General features: G+C 49.6%; 1 protein-coding gene across 1 annotated transcript; it reads right to left on the reverse strand.

Moving 5' to 3' along the window:
* Positions 1-10,734: 10,734 nt before the first annotated feature.
* IL13 (interleukin 13) lies at positions 10,735-12,706 on the reverse strand. Its single transcript, XM_068981278.1, has 4 exons — positions 12,533-12,706; positions 11,542-11,595; positions 11,195-11,299; positions 10,735-10,842 (listed from the first exon to the last, which is right to left on the reverse strand). The coding sequence occupies exons 1-4, from the start codon at positions 12,704-12,706 to the stop codon at positions 10,735-10,737; spliced, it is 441 nt and encodes a 146-aa protein (XP_068837379.1).
* Positions 12,707-20,180: the final 7,474 nt, after the last annotated feature.

Raw genomic sequence — 20,180 nt, forward strand, 5'->3', positions numbered from 1 at the left:
CATATGTTTGCTGGCAGGGCACAGCAGACTGACTAACGGTTTTAAGAATTTAAGACCTAGCCATCTAACTGGACCTAGCCAACTCATTGGAAAAGACCCTGAAGCTGGGAAAGATTGAGGGCAAGAGAAGGGGGCAACAGAGAATGAGATGGTTGGATGGCATCACTGAATCAGTGGACATGAGTTCAAGCAAACTCTGGGAGATAATGAAGGACAGGGAAGCCAGGCACACTGCAGTCCATGGGGCTGCAAGCAGTTGGACACGACTTAGCGACGGAGCAACATCCATTTCTATTGTAATGGAAATGTTTTCCAGTCATATACTCAATGTGTTCCATCCACGTCCATCCCAGTACCTGTTCCTGTAAGGTGGACCCTTCTTCCTTTGTTCAGGTAGCGAGTTAGAATTTGAGCACAAATAGGTAGCTGGAATTCTGACTTAGGAGGATCCTTTATAACGTGCTGGGGTGCTTTAATGCCAATTCTTCATCCTCCCAGCTTGATTTCATGTTCTCCTTCTGTTGCTAAGGGGAGGATTAGGCAAGAGGCATTAGAATTTTCTTTAGTAGGAAAATGAACAGTTCTAATCCTATACATTACTGCTTCGAGCCTTGGGTCTCTGGTAGAACCAATTTCCATCAGGAACTTGGCTAAAATTCCTCACGGGATAGACAGGTTGCCATGGCCCATGATGAACTTAACTTGGGTAAACAAATCCAGCAGTCAACCAAGTGGAGGAAGCGTGAGTTTGTGCAGTGTGGAGTAGAGAGTTGTATGTCCGTCCTATAGGTTAAGAGAAATAGGCATCGAGATGCTGAGGCAGTTAGTAGCATCGTAATAGCACCAGTCAGGGTCAGTCAGTCAGTTAGTAGCTACGGGTACTTAGCCTAGGGTCTCAGAAGTATTTTTTTATCCTTTTTGAATAGTAGCTTCAAGTCTTGTAGGGGCTCACTCATCTGCCTGGAACTTTCAGGCTCTTCTGGGTCCTCTGGATCCTGTAGAGACTTGGAGGGAGGGGTGAGTTCACAGGGATGACTGGAATGTGGGCCTTGAGGTTCGTGTAACATATCAGTGGAGACAGGTTTAATCCTGGATGGATGAACTCGGTTGGTGACCCCCTGGAATTTGTCTACCAACTCCTACTCAGCAGGACTTGGTAAAGACCCTTCCATTTTGGGAGTCGCTGGTCACCTGGGGACTCATTTTTCAAGATCTTTAAAAGTGCCCAATCTCCAGGTTTTACAGCAGGGTAGCTAGGACTGTCATCTGAAAAGGGCTTTAGTGCACTTCTGCCATATTCCTATATAGCCTTCTGGACCTGGCCAAGTTTATAATGTATTTAAGATGAGCCTTGGTTTCTGGGTCAGCATATCCAGAGTAAGGAATGGTCATTTGTATGCCATTTTGAAAGGGGTTAATTTGGTGGTTATTTTAGGAGCTGCCCTGACCCTTAAGAGAGCTGTTGGCAGCAGGGAGTACCACGACCCTGAGGCAGGAGGTAGATGGGCCCCACTTCCATGGAAAAATGATAGGACGTTCATCTCCTGTGGACTGAAATTCCTCAATGAGAATAGCAGGGCAATTTAAAGAGGAGTCTGGGTCCTGCCCAGGTCACATATTTATTACTTTCAGAGTCAGGAGACCTCCCAAACTACACATGGGCAGAAAGGCTCCTTGGAGGTCAAAAGGGGAGTGATGCCTAGGCTACCCATAGGCCTCTTTGGTCAAATCCATCTTGGCTAAGAGATGCATAGGCACTCGTGGGAGGATCCTGAGATATGCCAAATATGGGCTGTGACCCAGGCAAATCAAAATAATTGGCCAAAGAAAACCTGGAAGGAAGGCCCCATAGAGCAATTGAAGCTGCCACAAGGGCACAGCTCGGCGGCTCTCTGAGCGCACCTGTGGTGCTGCGCTCTGCTGTCCTCCTAGTAAGTGCTTTACTCGTTTCACTACTTTGGGTCTTTGTGGGAATTCTTTTTCTGCAAAATCGAATGCCAGGGCCTTGTCAGTAACCTGGTTTAGTGCCTAGGATTCGGTGCTCTTACCCCGCTACCTGGCCCCAGTCTCTGGCAGGGAGCCGAAGCCCTGCTTCAAGCCGCTGCAGGCTGAGGCTGCCCGAAATCAACTCCACGGAGGGTGGCTGTTCTGGAGCCCCCAGGGCACACAGTGGGCCAGCTCCAGTCCTGTTGGTCCTGGCTGCTCTGCTTTCGTGCTGTGTGGGCTTAGGCATGCCCCTCAGCCTCCTCTGTCTGGTGGGGATCATAGTGGAACTTGTCTCTGAGGTTGTTCTGAGGAATAACTAAGTTAACGTTTTTGAAGCAGTCAGATTAGTGCCCAGCGCCTAGTGAGTGCTGTTAGTTAACATTAGCCATATCTCTGGTCATCTGGGAAGCTGTGGTGCTTTTACCTGTCAGGCAAACTTGAGTCCAAGCAGCACCAGTGGAGGTTTGCCAGTGGCCACTTCCCCACCCGTGTCCCTCGTAGATGCATCTCCTCCTTTGAGGCTCCATTCCCATTTGGAGAGTCACTCTTAGCTGTTCCACTGTGGCCCTTCTGATTATTTATCTGGATTCATTACAGGAAACAAATACTGCAGTGGCACCTTAAGCAGAAAGCTTTGAATGCAGGAAAGTAGGTATTATAAAAATGTTAGGAGGTTAGAGAGAAGGCTCCAGGCTGGGTTCAGAACTCTAGAGAGATGGCCTGCAGGGAGGACCACTACCCATGAGGCTGCCATTACAGGCCGGGAGCCCAAGAATGTCTCAGGCTGCCATCCAGGGATCCTAGGACTGCAGCCTCCACTGCCTCCTAGCACCCACAAACTCCTCCAGGGGGGAACCTTACCTCCCCACCCCTAGTCCACGGGAATGGAAAATGGTGTCTGCACATACCCGCCCGCCACCTCCCTCTAGGAGAGCAGTTACACCCAGACTATCACTAACTTCAGATGCGTCTGAGAGCTGTAGAACATTCAGGGGAAAGGCATGGAGGGTGAGCAGAGTAGCCCGGTCTCTCTGGACTCTGGCAGGTGATTCCTGCCTCGCCCGCCATCCGCATGGCTCATCCCACCCCAAGCCCTGCTCCTCTTCTGTCAGCTGTGCCGGACAACGCCCACAAAAGCCCTTCCAGCTCCTCATGGGCTTCTTCCTGGAGACAGGTGATACTCCTCCAAGGGGGTGGTGCTTAGTAGAGACTGGAATACATAGGGGACTGGAGTAGGGGAGGGTGCTAGGGCGGGGTAGCAGTGAGAGGCCTTCAGCGGGCCGGGGGCGGGGGTGGGGGGGTGGGGGGGTGGGGTGGGGGGGTGGGGGGGTGGGGTGGGGTGGGGGGGTGGGGGGGTGGGGGGGTGGGGTGGGGGAGCCAGGAGCCAGTTAGAACACTGCCGTCATCGTGAGGGAGGGAGCCGGCATGGAGGGTGAGACGGAGTGCTGTGGGTCTGGAGTTACTCAGCAGCAACAGAATATTCTGGACTCAGTGGGACCCAAGTCTCAGCTCTGTCACTTATTCTCTGGGTGACCTTGGGAAAGGGTGACCCTGTCCAGGCTTCTCTGTCAAACTGGGAAGATTATCTGAGGTAATAAAGTGTTTGGTGTGCCTTGCATGTGGGAAACCCATAGATGCCAGCTATCATTGTAACCTTTATCATTGTTATCATCATTACTATTAATAGCACTTAGAATTGGCTGAATATGGGGAAGAGAAAGAGGACCCCAGGATTCTAGCTTGGGGAACCACGGTTTGCAGAGATGGTCATTGAGGGAGGGAAGGTGGGTGGGAGGCAGCCCCTGCTGCTGGGTCTGTAGTTCTGACCCGAGGAGGGGCTGCATGGTAGACAGAGAGTGAGGGGATGCCAAGGGAACAGTCCTGCCTGGGGTGGGCAGAAACGGAAGAGAGGGAACTAGAAATGACTGTGGCACTTCAGTGACACTGGAGGGATGGAAGGAAGAAGAGAAGGTAGGCAACCAAGCGCCCTAGAGGGAACCCAGGCGTGAGAGCCTTGGAGGACAAGTGAGAGGTCAGCAGTGTCGCGTGTTCCTCAGGGTCAGATGAGATAGGGCAGAAGGGCTTCTGCTAGATTTAGTGATAGGAGATAGTCAGTGACATCATGGAGGTGGCTTCTGGAGTGTGTGGGCTCATGAAATGGAAACAGCGGCATGGGCACATTCTGGAAGGCGAGCTATGTTGAGGTACTAGCTGCAAGGGATGGGGGACAACACATGATCAGTAGTCACTTTTTTAAATGGGGCCACAAGCATAGGCCTCCTTTGTCAACGGCACTTCCATTCTTCAGGGTGCTGGTGTGTGCGCGCGCGTGCGAGTGTGCACGTGTGTGAGTTGCTCAGTCATCTCCGATTCTGTGTGACCCCTGCCGGGCTCCTCTGTCCATGGGATTCTCCAGGCCATTCCCTTCTCCAGGGGATGTTCCCCACCCAGGGGTGGAAGCCGGGTCTCCCACATTGCAGCCAGACTCTTTACCGCCCCCAGGGTGCTCATACCATGGTGCAAACCTGCTGTGCCCTACACCCAGTTTGCCACCAAAATCTCTGCCTTCAGACCGCAGTCAGCATTGAATGGTGTGCTGGCTCAGAAATGGGACAGGTAGGGCAGAGATAGATGAGTTGCTAACTTTTTTTTCTAAGGTTTATTTATTTTATTTTTTGGCTGTCTTGGGTCTTCGTTGCTGTGTGTTGCCTTCTCTGGTTGCAGAGAGTGGGGGCAACTCTTGATTGAGATGCGTGGGCTGCTCATTCTGGTGGCTTCCCTTGTTGCAGAGCACAGGCTCTAGGCCCACGGGCCTCAGTAATTGCAGTGTGTGGACTCAGTAGCTGTGGCTTGTGGGATCTAGAGAGCGGGCTCAGTCGTTCTGGTCCACAGGCTTAGTTGCTCCACCGCATGTGGGGTCTTCCCAGACCAGGGATTGAACTGGTGTCCCCTGTGTTGCAAGGCAGATTCTTAACCACTGGACCACTAGAGGAGCCCATGCATTGCTAAGTGGTGAAGCTGGGCAATGGATATCTGAGAGTGACTTTTGTACATATTTGAAAATTTTCTATAGTAAAAGATTTTTAACTTTATATGGATAGAAAAATTAAATATATATTTAGTATATACATTTATGTGCTATATAATATACATGTATTTATAATTACTGTATCATATGTAATATTGATGTAAATGATATACACAAATAAGTATATATCAGTATATATCTGACTCTGACCTCCCCTCACAACATGGCAGCCCCTGCTTGCCCCCTAACCACTCTTTTGCCCCATACAACACTCACCGCCCCCTGCACATCCTGTGTTCTCTTGTTTGTGCATCCTGTCCCTCCAGTAGAAGTGACCTTGTGTATTTCACCATGAGTCCCCAGCTCCTGGAAAAGTTTCTAGCACCTGATAAAGGCCTCAGGAGATCCTTGAATGAATGGAGCTCCATTTCACACAGGGGCAGCTGAAACTCTGCCTAAGTCACAACAGGGGAAGTCAAGGGCACAGCTGGGACTTGAAACCAGGGCTGTTTGGATGCTGAAGTCATTGCCCTGAACCCTTGGAGAAGGTAAGGGGGATGGGCTTCTGGGTATAGACCCAGGAGGACCCCTGACAAGGAGGAAAGGAGGGAAGCAGGCTGTGGACTTGGTCTTTGCCAAGCAGATGTAAAGCAGTCCCTTCTCCTGAAAGAGAGGGAAGCCGGCTGAGGAGTCTGCAGGAGCTGTCCCTCTGCCCCCAGGGCACCTCAGTCTCAGTGCGGGGCTGGCAACCCACCCTTTCCTCTCTCTTCCTGCTCTGATCCCCTTGGACCCACCTCCAGGCAGGTTGGGCTAGGTGAAGATTCCCAAGAATAGGACATCTTCCTCTCTGTTTGGCAGTATAGGATCTGATTGGTTCAAGAAGATCTGGCCTATGTGGGCAATAGTGTAGGACCTCCTGGGTCTCGGCCCCTACAGAAGGGCCCCTCCTCCCCTGAGTCAGCTGATCCCAGGGAGCAGTTAGACCTGAGTTGAGGGGTCCTGGGCTCTGCCTTTCATGTGCACTGCTGGCCCTTCCCAGCCCCAGTTTTGATTAGCTCCTTCATGGACGTGGCATCAATTCCATGTTCTGTTGCTTGATTTTTCTAAATATATTTGTCTTTGTCCCCCAGTGGGAAATGAACATATGCTCATTATTCATAGAAAATGTGGGAAGACAGATTAGAAGAAAGAAAAGGCAATGAATGAGAAACTGCTTTTCTAGTATGGTAACCCCTTCTGGCCCAGGGCCCTCTGGCCCACCAGAGGCCATCAGCTCAGCTCTACAGGGGTCGCTACAGCCAGCTCAGGCCTTTCCACCCTCGTAGGTTTCAGGAAGAGCCCTAGGGCCCCCACACTGGTCTAAGTGATGCAGAGAGCAGAGCTGATGAGAGTTGCTATATTTAATTTTGGCGTCTGCGTCACTGGTGACCACACAGCAGCATCTGCCCAGGCAGCGCGGGCTGGGGGCGTTTCTGAACGATGGTTTGAGAGAATCACTTTCCACAAGAGAAGACACTCAGGAGGGGAAGGGAGAGAACGCAACAGAAAGTGAGGTCGTAAGTAGAAAATTGCTTCTGGGATTTCAAATGGCTTCGTCATGGGGCCCTCCCTTGCTGCCGAGAAATCAGTTGATCTGGGAAAGTTTGTTGCAAACCCTGTGCTCTGTTGCTTTTGGGTGGAGCCGAGAAATGAGTGAAGATAATGAGGCTTTATGACTTTTATTTTTCAGAGTAGGAGTGGGCAGCATGTGTGGGAGGGGTGATAGAGCCAACAGTTCTGACACCAGCTTGGACCTCTGGAAAGGCTGGCTCCCTGGCCTGTGTATGCCAGGCCAGGCCGCCCTGGCTGGACACAGTCAGCCTGGACTTGTCCGGGTCTTCTTAGAAGGGAGTCAGCTCAGGGGAGGAGCGGGTTTTAGTTTGTTCAAACTGACCAGCAAATTCAGATCAAGAGCAGAAGGCACTTCCCCACTGATTATAATGAAAAAATGATAAGCTGATGGGTTTGATAGACCCCAGCCTTCAAGCTGCTTGGTCACAAGGAAGCAAGATGCAGGCCCTTGTCCTCCTGGGTCCTGAGCAGCTCAGACGGCCAGCCTCAGAGAAACCCCCGAGGTGACTCGGAATGTTCTCTGACACCTCATCTGAGCAGCAGAGGTGTTTGGCACCAAGTTCGCTGGAAACCTGAGTGTGTGTCTCACTTCTCACTTGAGTCCCAGCCCCTCTTCTAGTGAAACCTCCCAGGCCTGGGGTTCCTGGGGTGCCAAGGGGCTCCCCACCCTGGGCCCCTCCACTACATCTCCCTCCCACTCACTAAGCATTCTGTCTCTTCTGATGCCCCTTCTCTCTGGGCCCTGCTTGGGGTTTACCTTATGCATGAAAGATGTGAGACCACGTGGTTAGAGAAAACTTCCAGCAAGTACCCAGCGGGTCAGTCCCCAGGTGGTGATGCTCCCGGCCGCAAGAGCTGACACATACCTTTTTTTCCCCTTTTCTTCCTTATCTCATTCCTGACCAGCCCACCTTCCTGTTGCCAGCAGCAGAGACTTGATTCTGTGGCTCTGTGAGGTCTGTCATCCCTGGAAGCCCCCAACACCCTCCGGCTCACCGTGCACCCCTGGAGACCACAGGCCCCTCTGGGAACAGTCTCGGAGGAGGTGCAGGCAGGGAGCTGCGGCGGTTGAGGATGTGGTGCACTGTGGACCCCTAGTGGTGGGGTCTAGGCAGCCCTATCGGGACTGTGCATCCTGCAGCCGGGCCCTCCTGAGTTATGTGGTGTGGGAAACCCTAAGGGGTCCTCCCCTACGTCAGCCTCTGTTCCAGCCTTTGCTCTCAAAAAATTCACATGGAATTTTCACTGGAAGTCTTTTCATCTTAATTTTGGACAGACAGTTCAATGTCCTGCTTGAGCAGGGAGGATGTGGGTCAAACGTGATGCCACCAGAGAATGGATCACCAAGTGTTGTGTTAAAAAAGAAAAAAAAAATCACCCTGGAGAAGGAAATGGCAACCTGCTCCAGTGTTCTTGCCTGGAAAATTCCATGGACAGAAGAGCCTGGTGGGTTACAGTCCATGGGGTTGCGAAGAGTAGGCTGCAACTTAGCATATCAGCACATACTGTGATGTAAAATGGTTGTTTCCTTTTGTATTCCTACCGGAAGAGTTTGGGGCTTCCGGTTCTTCCATACCCTTGCCAATATGTTTAGTGTTTTTTAAACTTTTGACTTTTAAATAAATATGTAGCATTAAAAAGGTCAACCTTCCATAAATAATACTCTTTTGACTTTAAAATCTTCAAATGAAGGAGGATGGCAGAGATCTCACGCCTACTCCCACCCTGACATTCGCGCTTCCCCGCTCCCAGGGTAGAGCACCCTTCTCCAGACTCCACTGTTTTGTTGTTGTTCAGTCGCTAAGTTGTGTCCGACTCTTTGCAACTCCATGGTCTGCACCCCATTCTTTAAAGACTTATTTCTGCTGCTGAGCTTTGAGTATGTGTGGTGTCTTGGTCATCACTGTCCCAGGCTGGGGAGGTGCAGGCCGCAGGCAGTCCTCAGCAGATGCAGTGGCACTTGACAGGTGCTGAGACCTCTTGGGCGCAGAGACTGTCAGTTCCCACCTTGGACAGCCCAGGGGATACTCAGCTCCCGAGGCCACTCCCAGGTCTTCCCTCTCTGGGCTGAGCATCCCCAGGTCCCTGCACAGTTGATTGTGGCTTCCTCCCTCACCTCTGTCTGAGTGAAAATGAGGGGTTCACTCTATTTGAGAGTGGTCCCCAGAGCAGTGGTCATCTGCACTCTGGACAGGTCCTGCCATGGTCTCTGTTGCCTGAATCATGCATGGCATAAACTCTCACTGCTCCTGAGTGACTGACTGTCTCCACTGACTTGTGAGCATCACTGTAGATGTCCCCACAGGGTTCTGGGCTGCGCAGGAAGTGTGCCTGCCTTCCACTCAGCATCTGAGACTGGTCTCTGATGACCCACCACCTATTGCAAGAGGCATCTTGTGCTTCCAGAGATGCACAGTGTAAACCATGGCTGATGGGTATGCCCATTAGCTGTGGTTTGCTGTGGCCGGCTGCTTCCTGCCCTCCGTGTGCTGGCCTTGACTGAAGGAGAAGCAAACAGACCTGCTCAGGGGAGCAGTCTGACCCTGGCCCTGCGACCTCAGCTCTCCACCCCGGCCCCTCCACAGTCCAGGGGCCACAAGCCAGTGGTGCTCTGTTCACAGAGGTGGTGAGTGTGCACTGTCTCATGCCGAGAGGCATCCAGACGTTGAGTGGGCTGCCCCCAGAGCGTAAGGAGTGAATTACCGGTAGGGGAGGGGCCCACACAGGCTGCTGACAGTATCATAAAGGTCGTGGATTCAGGCCAGATGGCATTTAAACAGAGGAAGGCACGGTAGTTAAATGTGTGAGCTATGGAGTTGGAGTGAATTTGGGGTTCACACCCTGGCATTGTTCCTGACCAGTTGTGGGACCTTTGGTAAGCCACCTGCTCCTCCCTGAACATCATAGGGTGATACCTGAAGGCGAGTGGGTGGTGCCAGACACAGGGTGGCCACCCATCAAGAGCTGTGGTCATGAGACCACTTCCGAGGTCTCTGCCTGCTCCAGACATCCTCTTTGAACCCCGACACCCTGGCCCATGCTTCCTCCGCCTCCTGTGGGTGATGGTGGGGGAACTTCCTCCTGGCCAGATCTCCTCTCCCCAAGGGGTCTGCTTGTTTTCTTTCAGCCTAGGTCTCGTCCCTCACTCCCCCTCCACTCTATCCTAGGCCCCCTCCTCCAGCTGGCCTGCCTCCCAGAGAGCTCCTTGGAGTTTTAAGAACACAGGCCAGTATCCCCAAAAGGCCAAAATAAAATGCAAACACCATCAGGTATCTGTCATCATCTTTATTTTAGCTTTTAGCTTGACAAAATCGATGAAACAGTTTATTCAGTGACCCCCCCCCCACGTCCACACATACCATATGCAGTGTTCTAGACGTCTATATATTATTAACTCTTTGATAACATATTTTAATACTTAAATTTAAATACTAGGAAAAATAATAAATTACTTGGCTGAGGGCCCACTGCTGGCTGTCAGACAAGAGTGGCTACTCTGGCCCTCTCTCCTGTCCCTTGCCTTGGCCCCAGGGCCCTGGTGAGGTAGCAGAAGTTTGCATGCAGCGCTTACTGCCAGGGGTTCCTGACGCCCGCTGCTTTAGTGCTGGAGCCCCAAGTCTCCAAGCCCGTGGCTCCAAGTTCCGGCAGCAACAGTCCCTCCTAACCCCAGTACAGACAAAAACACTTGTTTAAATAACACATAATAATAAATAAGGCCAGGAAGGAATGTGCCTGGGCTGCTCTCTGCCTCAGTTGCCCCTGTGCAAAGCAGGTGTCTCCTCCACCAGGTGTCTGATAAACACTACAGTTTGTTCTGAGGAGGGGGAGGTCATGTGGGCAAAGGTCCACCCTTGTCCAGTGAGCTCGGAGTCCTGGATGGAGGAGGCCTGCCGGGCTGAGTCCCGGATATCAAGGCACAGGGCAGCTGAAGCTGGCTAGGCTCAAGGCAGGCAGCGCAGGCTCAAGTCTAAGCTACAGACATCTTATCCCCCCTCCCTAACCCTCCTTTAGTCTCCCCAAGAAATTTTGGACATCTGAAAGAAAAATAAATCCGCAACTTAGGTGGTCAGGGTCTGCCTCTGCAGATGATAATGCTAGCTTTTCATGTTTCAGTTGTAACTTTCATTGCGAAAAACGATCCTTGAGTGTCTCAGCAGGTCTTTTAAGAACTGGGCCACTTCAATTTTGGTGTCTCGGACGTACTCACTGGAAACATGCTGCAAGGCAAAGAGGCCAGTGTGTTGGTGGGACGCCAGAGTGTGGACGATCAGCATCCATCAGGGGCTTTTCCACTCACCGGCTGGTTCATTCTTCACAAAAGCCCCCATGAGGTGTGTACTGTTATCACCCATACTTTACAGATGTGGGACTGAATGAAGCTCAGGTAAGAGTTGGGAGCCATCAAGCCCATGTCTTGGAAATCCCAAAGCCATGTCCCTGCTTCCACAGTGGGCCCACCCCTTTGTGGACACATGCCTCAGGTGCTCAGCCAGGTTCCTCTGGGGCTCCCAGGGTGAGCCCAGGGCTGGCAGAAGTGGGTGCCAGGTCAAAGGACAGGGGGGGCCTTACCTTAGCTGAGGGCTTGTGAGGACAGAGCGCACTCAGCATCCTCTTGGTCCTTTGGATGGCACTGCAGTTGGAGATGCTGATCAGGGAGTCCAGGGCTGCACAGTACTGTGGGGGCGGGGGGAAACACCAGGGAGTCAGGCGGCGCGTTCAGTGAGTCTGTAGGAGGAGGGGAACTGAGCGGCCCGGTGGAGACAGGTCTGGGTGGTGGGGGGAGCCCAGATTATGAGGGGGCAGAGAGTGGCTCTTGAAGCTTGCTTGGAACCCCCCAGTCGTGTGAGCGAGGCTCAGAAACGACCTCAGAGGGCTGCAGCCCTGGCCACGTCCCTGCGGTGTTGGGGGGTCCTCACCATGCTGCTCGTCAGGTTGAGGCTCCACACCATGCTGCCATTGCACAGCGGCACCTGAGGGAGCAAAGGACGGTGAGCTGAGTGCTGGCAGGGTCTCAGGCCAGGCCTCCACAGGGACCAGGCACTCCCAGGACAGCAGGGGCAGAGCTGGGACCTTCAGCGTTCCCGAGCCTCCTTTCCCACTGTCCAGGGGCTTAGAACTGAGAGAGAAATACTGAGTGCCACAACCAGTAAGGGACGAGCCTTGTGTGAAGCTTGCCAGAGCCAGAGTGGGAGGGCAGGTGACACTGGCTGACGGGGCCTGCAGGGAAGGCCCGGGGCAGGGGAGGGTGAGGGCAGGGTGGCCAGGCCAGTCTGATGGGAGGTGATGGGAGTCTAGTCTGGAAACAGCCTGCCTTCGGAATTGGGGATACTGCAGTTCAGAGCATGGGCACTCTGGTGTCACCCAGTACTGGCCTGAATCTGACTTTTGTCATTTAACCTCACTGATGCTTAGTAAAATGGGGTATCGTACCTGTCTCTTGAGGTGGTTGGCAGCGATGTTATAAGATGTAAAGCCCCAGGAATGGGCCTGGCACATTATTAGTGCTCAGAAAGTGTGGGCTGTCACCAATGGGGAGAGGAGCTGACCCCACTAATGGATTCTTCCATAAGAATGGGCTGAACTAAGATGTGAATAATGGCTCCATTATGGTGTTCAGATCTAGTTGGCAAATGCCAAATGGTTCCAGGAGGGTGCCAGCTCTTCTCTTCTTTCCTCTGTTCCAAAACCACTGAGCAGGAGCTGACCACGGCAGGCAGGGCCAGGCCAGGGGAGCAAGTGGTCCCGGGGGCTCTGCGGTATCCCTTCATGGGTCCGTCCATATTGCTGCACTTCACCCCTAGCCTGGCTCCTCTCCCTCAAGGCCAGACTCACCTTGCAGTCCTCAGGGCTTCTTCCTTGAGAGCCCCTCACCCCTGCACCCTCAGAGCTGGGCCCACAGGCACTTACCTTCTGGTTCTGGGTGATATTAACCAGCTCTTCAATGAGCTCCTTGAGGGCTGAAGGGGAAGGCACAGGGCTTGGGGAGGCGAGGCCACCAAAGCAGGTAAGAACAACGACCACAGTCAAGAAGAGCGCCATGGAGCCTAGAACAACACAGGAAGAACTGAGAAGCAGATGCATAGGCTGGCCTAAGCTGCGCGTCTTGTGGCCTTAGGCGCTTGTGGCAGCTTTTATAGGCCCAAGTGGTAACGCCTCACACCCTGGTCTCCGCTTTGTTGGGCACTATCTACAAACCACATCTTTACTCATCTTAATTTTACTTTGTGGAAAATCCAGTGTCGCATAAAGGAAAGAATTTGATTTCTTGTGGACTTATTACTGAGAAGGGTCTAGGGCAGTTTCGAGATCTGGATGAACTTACTGCAGGGGTGAACGAGAGGACCCCGAGGGCAGTCTGATGCCAACTATGCCAGCTGGAACTCCAGCACTTTTAGCGAGTGCCCACCCAGCTCCTGTCCGCAGATCCCTTTGGGCCACCAGAAATGCTGGAGAGACAGTGCTCTGATCACAGTCTATCAGATGTGGGAATCTGGAGGGATTGTTTTTTCACTGAACAGTTCTGTTACATTACCAAAACAATGCTTGCTCTGAACACAAAATTCAAACAGGATAAGAGAGTGATGTTCATTTCTTTTTAACCCATCTGGTTCCCTGTTGCCCCAGTGTGGGAAGGACTGTGGAATTTCAGATTCCCAGGTCTCCATTGAAAGATCCAGTCAGATTCGGGGATCCTTGCAGGAGCTTTCCTTTGGAAGGTTGTTTTGCTGGTAACTCTCAGTATGTGCAGCCTGGACACTGGGTGCCACACCCAGCCTTCACTGTGGGTTCATTTCTCTGGGAAACCTTCCGAGGGCAGCGCTGGCAAGAGGTGGACCCAGCCTTCACCCTGGAGAGTAGCTGTCCCCACTGCCACTGAGACCTGGGGCGACCCCCTCTCAGTATCTGTGAGACCATCCTGTGCTCTCTGAGTCAAGTTTCCCTTGCAGACTGAAGGCTGTAGGTGACTCCTGGGTCTGCCCCCACTCTGGGGTCCTCTGTGGGCAGCCCACCCCCTGAAGGGACACTGGAAGGGTAGCCACTTCCCTGTTCTCCCCTCATTTCTCTAGAAGTCCTTCAGAAACTTGTGCAACCGAGGCCCCAGTATTTGCCTATCGGGTGCTGATGTCAAGCTTGCTCCTTCACCCACTTCCTCCCCTAAGCCAGTGCCTCCCCCACGAGGCCCCCTCTCTGTCTGCTCTGGCTGCCTCTCTGTCCTATGCCAGTGGGGCTTAACCTCCTCACAAGTGTCCTCTAAGGGACACTGGGGCTGCCGCTCCTGCTCAGAAGAGAAAGCCCAGCCTCACCCACCCTCTCCTCTCACTGGTAACATGGTGCTCACCCTCTTCTCTCCCAGGCCCAGGCTTCCCGACATAACTGCAGACCCTAAGGCCGGAAGCCAGGCCCTGCCTTTTGTGGCTTGCCCATGCCTGGAGTGCTGCCACCTGCTTGTGAGACCTCAGTTTCTCCGTCTGCAGAACAGGGTCAGTAGCATGTCCTGGCGGAGGGGGTGGGGGGGGGTCTCTGTGTTGGGGGAAGGAGTGGGGAACCACCATGGCCTGCGCCAGGATGAGTGGAATGCCCCCTCCCCGCTACGAACAGCACAACCAAGCGGGGAGCTGTGGGCAGGAGCGCCCCCGCGCGTGGGAGAAGGCCCCGCGGTCGCAGCGATGCCCTGGAGATAGGCACCGCCTTATGTAATGGGAGATGGGGCTGATAAACGGGATCCGCGCAGCTTGGGTCCCCTCTGGCTGCAGGCGTCAGCCGGCGAAGGAGGGAGGGGAAGGAGTGCAGACTCGCTTATCCGCGGAGCCGCGAAGCACCCACTCCTGCCCCTGGCCCTGATCCACGCGTGTTGGAGGCCCGACGAGAGAATGGCAAGGGTGGGAGCAAGCGGACTGAGCGCCAGGCTGGGTCAGGGTACCTGAGCGCACCAGCTAGGGGATGGCGCCTATGTCCCTGGGGCCGGGATCTTGCGGGGACACAACCGAGCTGCCCCTCCCTCCTGAGCTGGCCCTCAGCCCCTAGCGAGCCCCTGCTGGTTAGTCAGTCGGACCGTAATGCTGTTTTGTTTTCAGTGAGGCTCGGTTCACTTCCCGAATCGTTGCAATAAACACAAGTGCTGCTCCGGGCACTTGACACATGTGGCTTGCAACTCTCCACCAGCCACTGCTGCGCTGGGCCGCCAGGTCGGCTCTTACAGGAGCGTGTAGGAGCCAGCCCAGATCTGCGGCCAGGGAAGGGCAGGCTCACGAGCCTCACTGCCCAGCTCTCACCACAGATGAGACTAATGGTGTCGGGACACCCTTCACTGGGACCAGCCTACCCTGCGCGAAGTTTTGAAAAACTTCCCTTAACAATCCCCACCCCCAATTTTGGTTCTGCGTTAGTAGGAATGAGGGTTAGGCAAGTTTTAATAATGTAAAATTCCTAACAATAGATTTTCTTTTTAGTGAAAGTTATACGTGCATGTAATTTTTTTAATCAAACAATTTGAGGAGGTTTATTGTGAAAAATAGCACTTTTGAGAATTCCCCCATTGGTCTGCATGTCTGGTGAGTGAGGCACTGAGTGCCCTACTTTGTTCCCTGCAGTCTGTTTAGAAGTGTTTGCATAACTAACAGCCTGGGAAGAGATAGCATCTTCTGAAGCAAAAAGCAGGCAGGCTTAAGTATCCATTATTAGCAATTCAGGTTGTCTAAGCTCAGACTTCTTATCTTGTAATGCAACTCACTGTGTGTACAGGTACCATATGGCTCTCTTGACATTACTCTGTGAGAACTGGGGTTCAGGTAACCTAAAAAAGATAATACTCTAGGAGCTTCCCTGGTGGTCCAGTGGGTAAGACTCTGCCTTCCATTGCAGGGGGCGCACATGCCTTGTGGCCAAAAAACCAGAACATAAACCAGAAGCAATGTTGTAACAAATTCAATAAAGACCTTAAACATAGTCCACATTAAAAAAAAAAAAGATAATACTCTAATACTTGCACTTTGTCTAATAAACTGTTCTTTGTCTCTGATCTGGGAGTCCTGTGTCTTCTGCCAGCCTCCATGAAACCATGGCACACTGACTGGTTAGCATGCAAGTGGGGTAAAAATCTCAGAGCCATCAGTTTTGACAAGTAATTCCCCGCCGCCTCGTTGGCCTCCAGAGGAACCGTGACCTTAACTATTTCTTTTGGTGTTTACCTCCTGCATGTTTCTAGATTTCTTGGTTTTCAGATGCAGGCATTATCTGGTTTACAATGAATATTTAATTCTTTCTCCTCCTTGCCATCCTTCTTCCATTGCATCATTCCTTTTTTCTTTTTTTTTCTCATTCTACCAGGATACATAGATCATAATTTGGGTTGGTCAAAAGTTCTATTGTTTACATAGTTATGCTAATATATTCTCTGTTAAAGCATATAATTAAGATTAATTTTTTCTTCAAAACTTTTTTTTCTAATAATAACAGTCTTTGTCCATTTGCTTAGTTTGCATAATGTCCCTCTCAGTGATTTAGTCTTAAATTCTCAGCCACTTACATAAATCTCCTTGCAAAAGATTTGGGTAAATCAGTTATTCTCACAATTTCATCTTCCCAAGAAAGCCTCCCCTAGAGCCTGCTGACCTGCCCTGACATGGACACTGGCATCTTCCGTGGGAATTCCCTTCTCCTGTTTCCTTTGTGGCTCTCCTGTTCCTTGTTCCCCTGGTCGTCCTCTTTCTTGGGAGGAACACATCCAAAAAAAAAAAAACAAAAAAAACCACACAGAATTTCAGAAAAGTAATTTTCCTTTAGAATTTTGAATACCTGTGCTATTGTCTCTTAGCTTCCAATATTGCTGTTCAGAAGTCCAATAACATTTGAATCCAGATCTTTCCTAACTCTCCTTCTGGAAATCTGTAGGAAAATTTCTTGGTTCCCATGCTCCAAATTTCACAATGATGTTTCTTGATGTGGCTCTGTTTTCATCTGTGATGCCAGACATAGTGGGCTCTTTCAAACAAATATGTCGCTAAGTTTTAGGAAATTTTCTTTCTTTAAAAATTTTTTTAAACATTGAAATATAGTTGATTTACCATATTTGGTTAGTTTCAGATGTACAGCAAAGTGATTTGGTTGTACATATAACCTCTTTAAAAAAAATCTTTTCCATTATGCTATATTTAAAGATTGAATATAGTTCTCTGTGGTATACAGTAAACCCTTGTTGATGATCTAATTTATGTATAGCAATGTGTATCTGCTAATTCCATACTCCTAATTTATCCTTCCCTATCCTTCCACTTAGGTAACCATGAGTTTGTTGTCTGTGTCTGTGGGTCTGTTTCTGTTTTGTAAACAATTCATTTGTACTGTTTTTGAGATTCCGCATTTAAGTGATGTCATAACATTTATATTTCTCTGACTTACTTCACTTAGTGTGATAATCTCTAGGTCTCTCCATGTTTCTACAAACGGCATTATTTATTCTTTTTAATGGCCCAGTAGTATTCCACGTGTACATGTACCACAACTTCTTTATGCATTCCCTGTCCGTGGACACTTAGGTTGCTTTCATGTCCTGCCTATTGTAAATAGCACTGCCATGCACATTGGGGTGCAGGTGTCTTTTCAAATTAGCTTTTGTCTTTTCTGGATATGTGCCCAGGAGTGGGATTGCTGGATCATCTGGTGACTCTATTTTTAGTTTTCCATAGTGGCTGTACCAATCTACATTCCCACCAACAGTGTAGAAGGGGGTTCCCTTTTCTCCACACCCTCTCTAGCATTTATTTGTAGACTTCTTGATGATGGCCATTCTGATAAGAAATTTTAAACTTCTTCTTATTTTATTTTTAAAAATTATTGTGAAGCCATTGCTGTTTTAAAAAATAATTTTATTTTTAAGAACAGTTTTAGATTCTTGGCAAAATTGAGTGGAAAGTATAGAAAGTTTCTGTATACTCCTTAATCTCACACATACATCACCAACATCCCCATCAGAGTACATTCATTACAGTTGATGAACCTACATGAACACATCATTATCACACAGAGTCCAGAGTTTACTTTAGGGTTCACTCTTTGTGTTGTGCATTCTATGGGTTTTAACAAATGTGTAATGTTGTATATTCACTGCCATACACACAGATAGTAGTTTAATTGCACTAAATATTCACCCTATCTTCACTTTAACCCCTGGCTACCACTGATCTTTCTACTGTTTCTATAGTTGAGCCTTTTCCAGAATCATATACTTGGAATCATCCAATATATAGCCTTTTCAGATTGACTTCTTTCACCTAGTAATATGCATTTATGGTTCCTCGAAGTCTTTTCATGGCTTGACAGCTCATTTCCTTTTAGCATGGAGTAATATTCTGTTGTCTGGATGTTCCAAGTTTATTTATCCATTTATCTACAGAAGAATATCTTGTTGCATCAAGTTTGGCTAAATATGAATAAAACTGCTATAAACATCCATGTGCAGACTTTTGTGTGGACACAAGTTTTCAGTTTATTTGCATAAGTACAGAGGAATGAAGTTATGATCATATGGTAAGAGTATGTTTAATTTTGTAGGAAACTGTCAGAGTGTCTTCCAAAGTGGCTGTACCATTTTGCATTGCCACCAGCAGTAAATGAGAATTCCCATTGCTTCACATCCTCATGAAAATTTGGTGGTATCAGTGTTTTGGATATTGACCTTTCTTATGGTTATGTAATAGTTCAGTTCAGTTCAGTTGCTCAGTTGTATCCGACTCTTTGTGACCCCATGGACTACAGCACACCAGGCCTCCCTGTCCATCACCAACTCCTAGAGGTTACCCCAAATCATGTCCATTGAGTCGGTGATACCATCCAACAATCTCATCCTCTGTTGTCCCCTTCTCCTCCTGCCTTCAATCTTTCCCAGCATCAAGGTCTTTTCCAATGAGTCACCTCTTTGCATCTGGTGGCCAAAGTATTGGAGTTTCAGCTTCAACATCAGTCCTTCCAATGAACGCTCAAGACTGATCTCCTTTAGGATGGACTGGTTGGATCTCCTTGCAGTCCAAGGGACTCTCAAGACCCTTCTCCAACACCACAGTTCAAAAGCATCAATTCTCGGTGCTCAGCTTTGTTTAGAGTCCAACTCTCGCATCCATACATGACCACTGGAAAAACCATAGCCTTGATTAGATCGACCTTTGTTGGCAAAGTAATGTCTCTGCTTTTTAATATGTGTATAGGTTGGTCATAACTTTCCTTCCAAGAAGAAAGTGTCTTTTAATTTCAAGCCTGCAGTCATCATCTGCAGTGATTTTTGAGCCCCCAAAAATAAAGCCTGACACTGTTTCCACTGTTTCCCCATCTATTTGCCATGAAGTGATGGGACCAGATGCCATGATCTTAGTTTTCTGAATGTTGAGCTTTAAGCCAACTTTTTCACTCTCCTCTTTCACTTTTATCAAGAGGCTCTTTAGTTCATCTTTCTGTGGGTCATCTGCATATCTGAAGTTATTCCAACACAATGAAACTATGAGCCACGCCATGTAGGGCCACCCAAGACGGACAGGTCATGGTGGAGAGTCAAAATGTGGTCCACTGGAGAAGGGGATGGCAAACCACTTCAATATTCTTGCCTTGAGAACCCCATGAACAATATGAAAAGGCAAAAAGATAGGATATTGAAAGACGAACTCCCCAGGTCAGTAGGTGCCCAACATGCTACTGGAGATCAGTGGGGAAATAACTCCAGAAAGAATGAAGAGACGGAGCCAAAGCAAAAACAATACCCAGTTGTGGGTGTGACTGGTGATGGAAGCATGGTCTGATGCTGTAAAGAGCAATATTGCATAGGAACCTGGAATGTTAGGTCCGTGAATGAAGGCAAATTGGAAGTGGTCAAACAGAAGATGGCAAGGGTGAACATCAACATTTTAGGAATCAGCGAACTAAAATGTAATGGTATCTCCCTGTTTTAATTTGCATTTTCTTGGTGGCATATGATGTGGAAATCTTTTCACAGGCTTACTTGCTCATCTTGGGTGAAGTGTCTATTAAAGCATTGACCTCTTTTTAAAATTGGGTTGTTCATTTTCCTGTGTTGACATTCAAGAGTTTTTTGTATCTGATGTCTTTTTTTTCTAATTGAAGGCTAATTGCTTTACAATATTGTGTTGGTTTCTGCCATACATCAGCATGAATCAGTTACAGGTGTATATATATCCTCTCCCTCTTGAACCTCCTGCCCCTCATCCCACCCTTCTAGGTTGTCTCAGACCCCTAGTTTGAGTTCCATGAGTCACACAGCAGATTCCCACTGGCTGTCTGTTTTACGTATGGTATTGAATACGTTTCCATGCTACTCTCTCCATTTGTCCCATCCTCTTCTCCCTGCCTTCCCATGTCCGTAAGTCTGTTCTCTATGTCTGTGTCTCCATTTTTGCTCTGCAGATAGGTTCCTCAGTACTGTCTTTCTAGATTCCATTTTTGTGTGTTAATATACAGTGCTCATTTTTCTCTTTCTGACTTACTTCACTTTGTATAATAGGCTCTAGGTTCACCCACCTCATTAGCACTGACTCAAATGCATTCCTTCTTA

Source organism: Capricornis sumatraensis, chromosome 9 (genome assembly GCF_032405125.1).
Source record: "Capricornis sumatraensis isolate serow.1 chromosome 9, serow.2, whole genome shotgun sequence".
NCBI classification, from domain to species: Eukaryota; Metazoa; Chordata; class Mammalia; order Artiodactyla; family Bovidae; genus Capricornis; species Capricornis sumatraensis.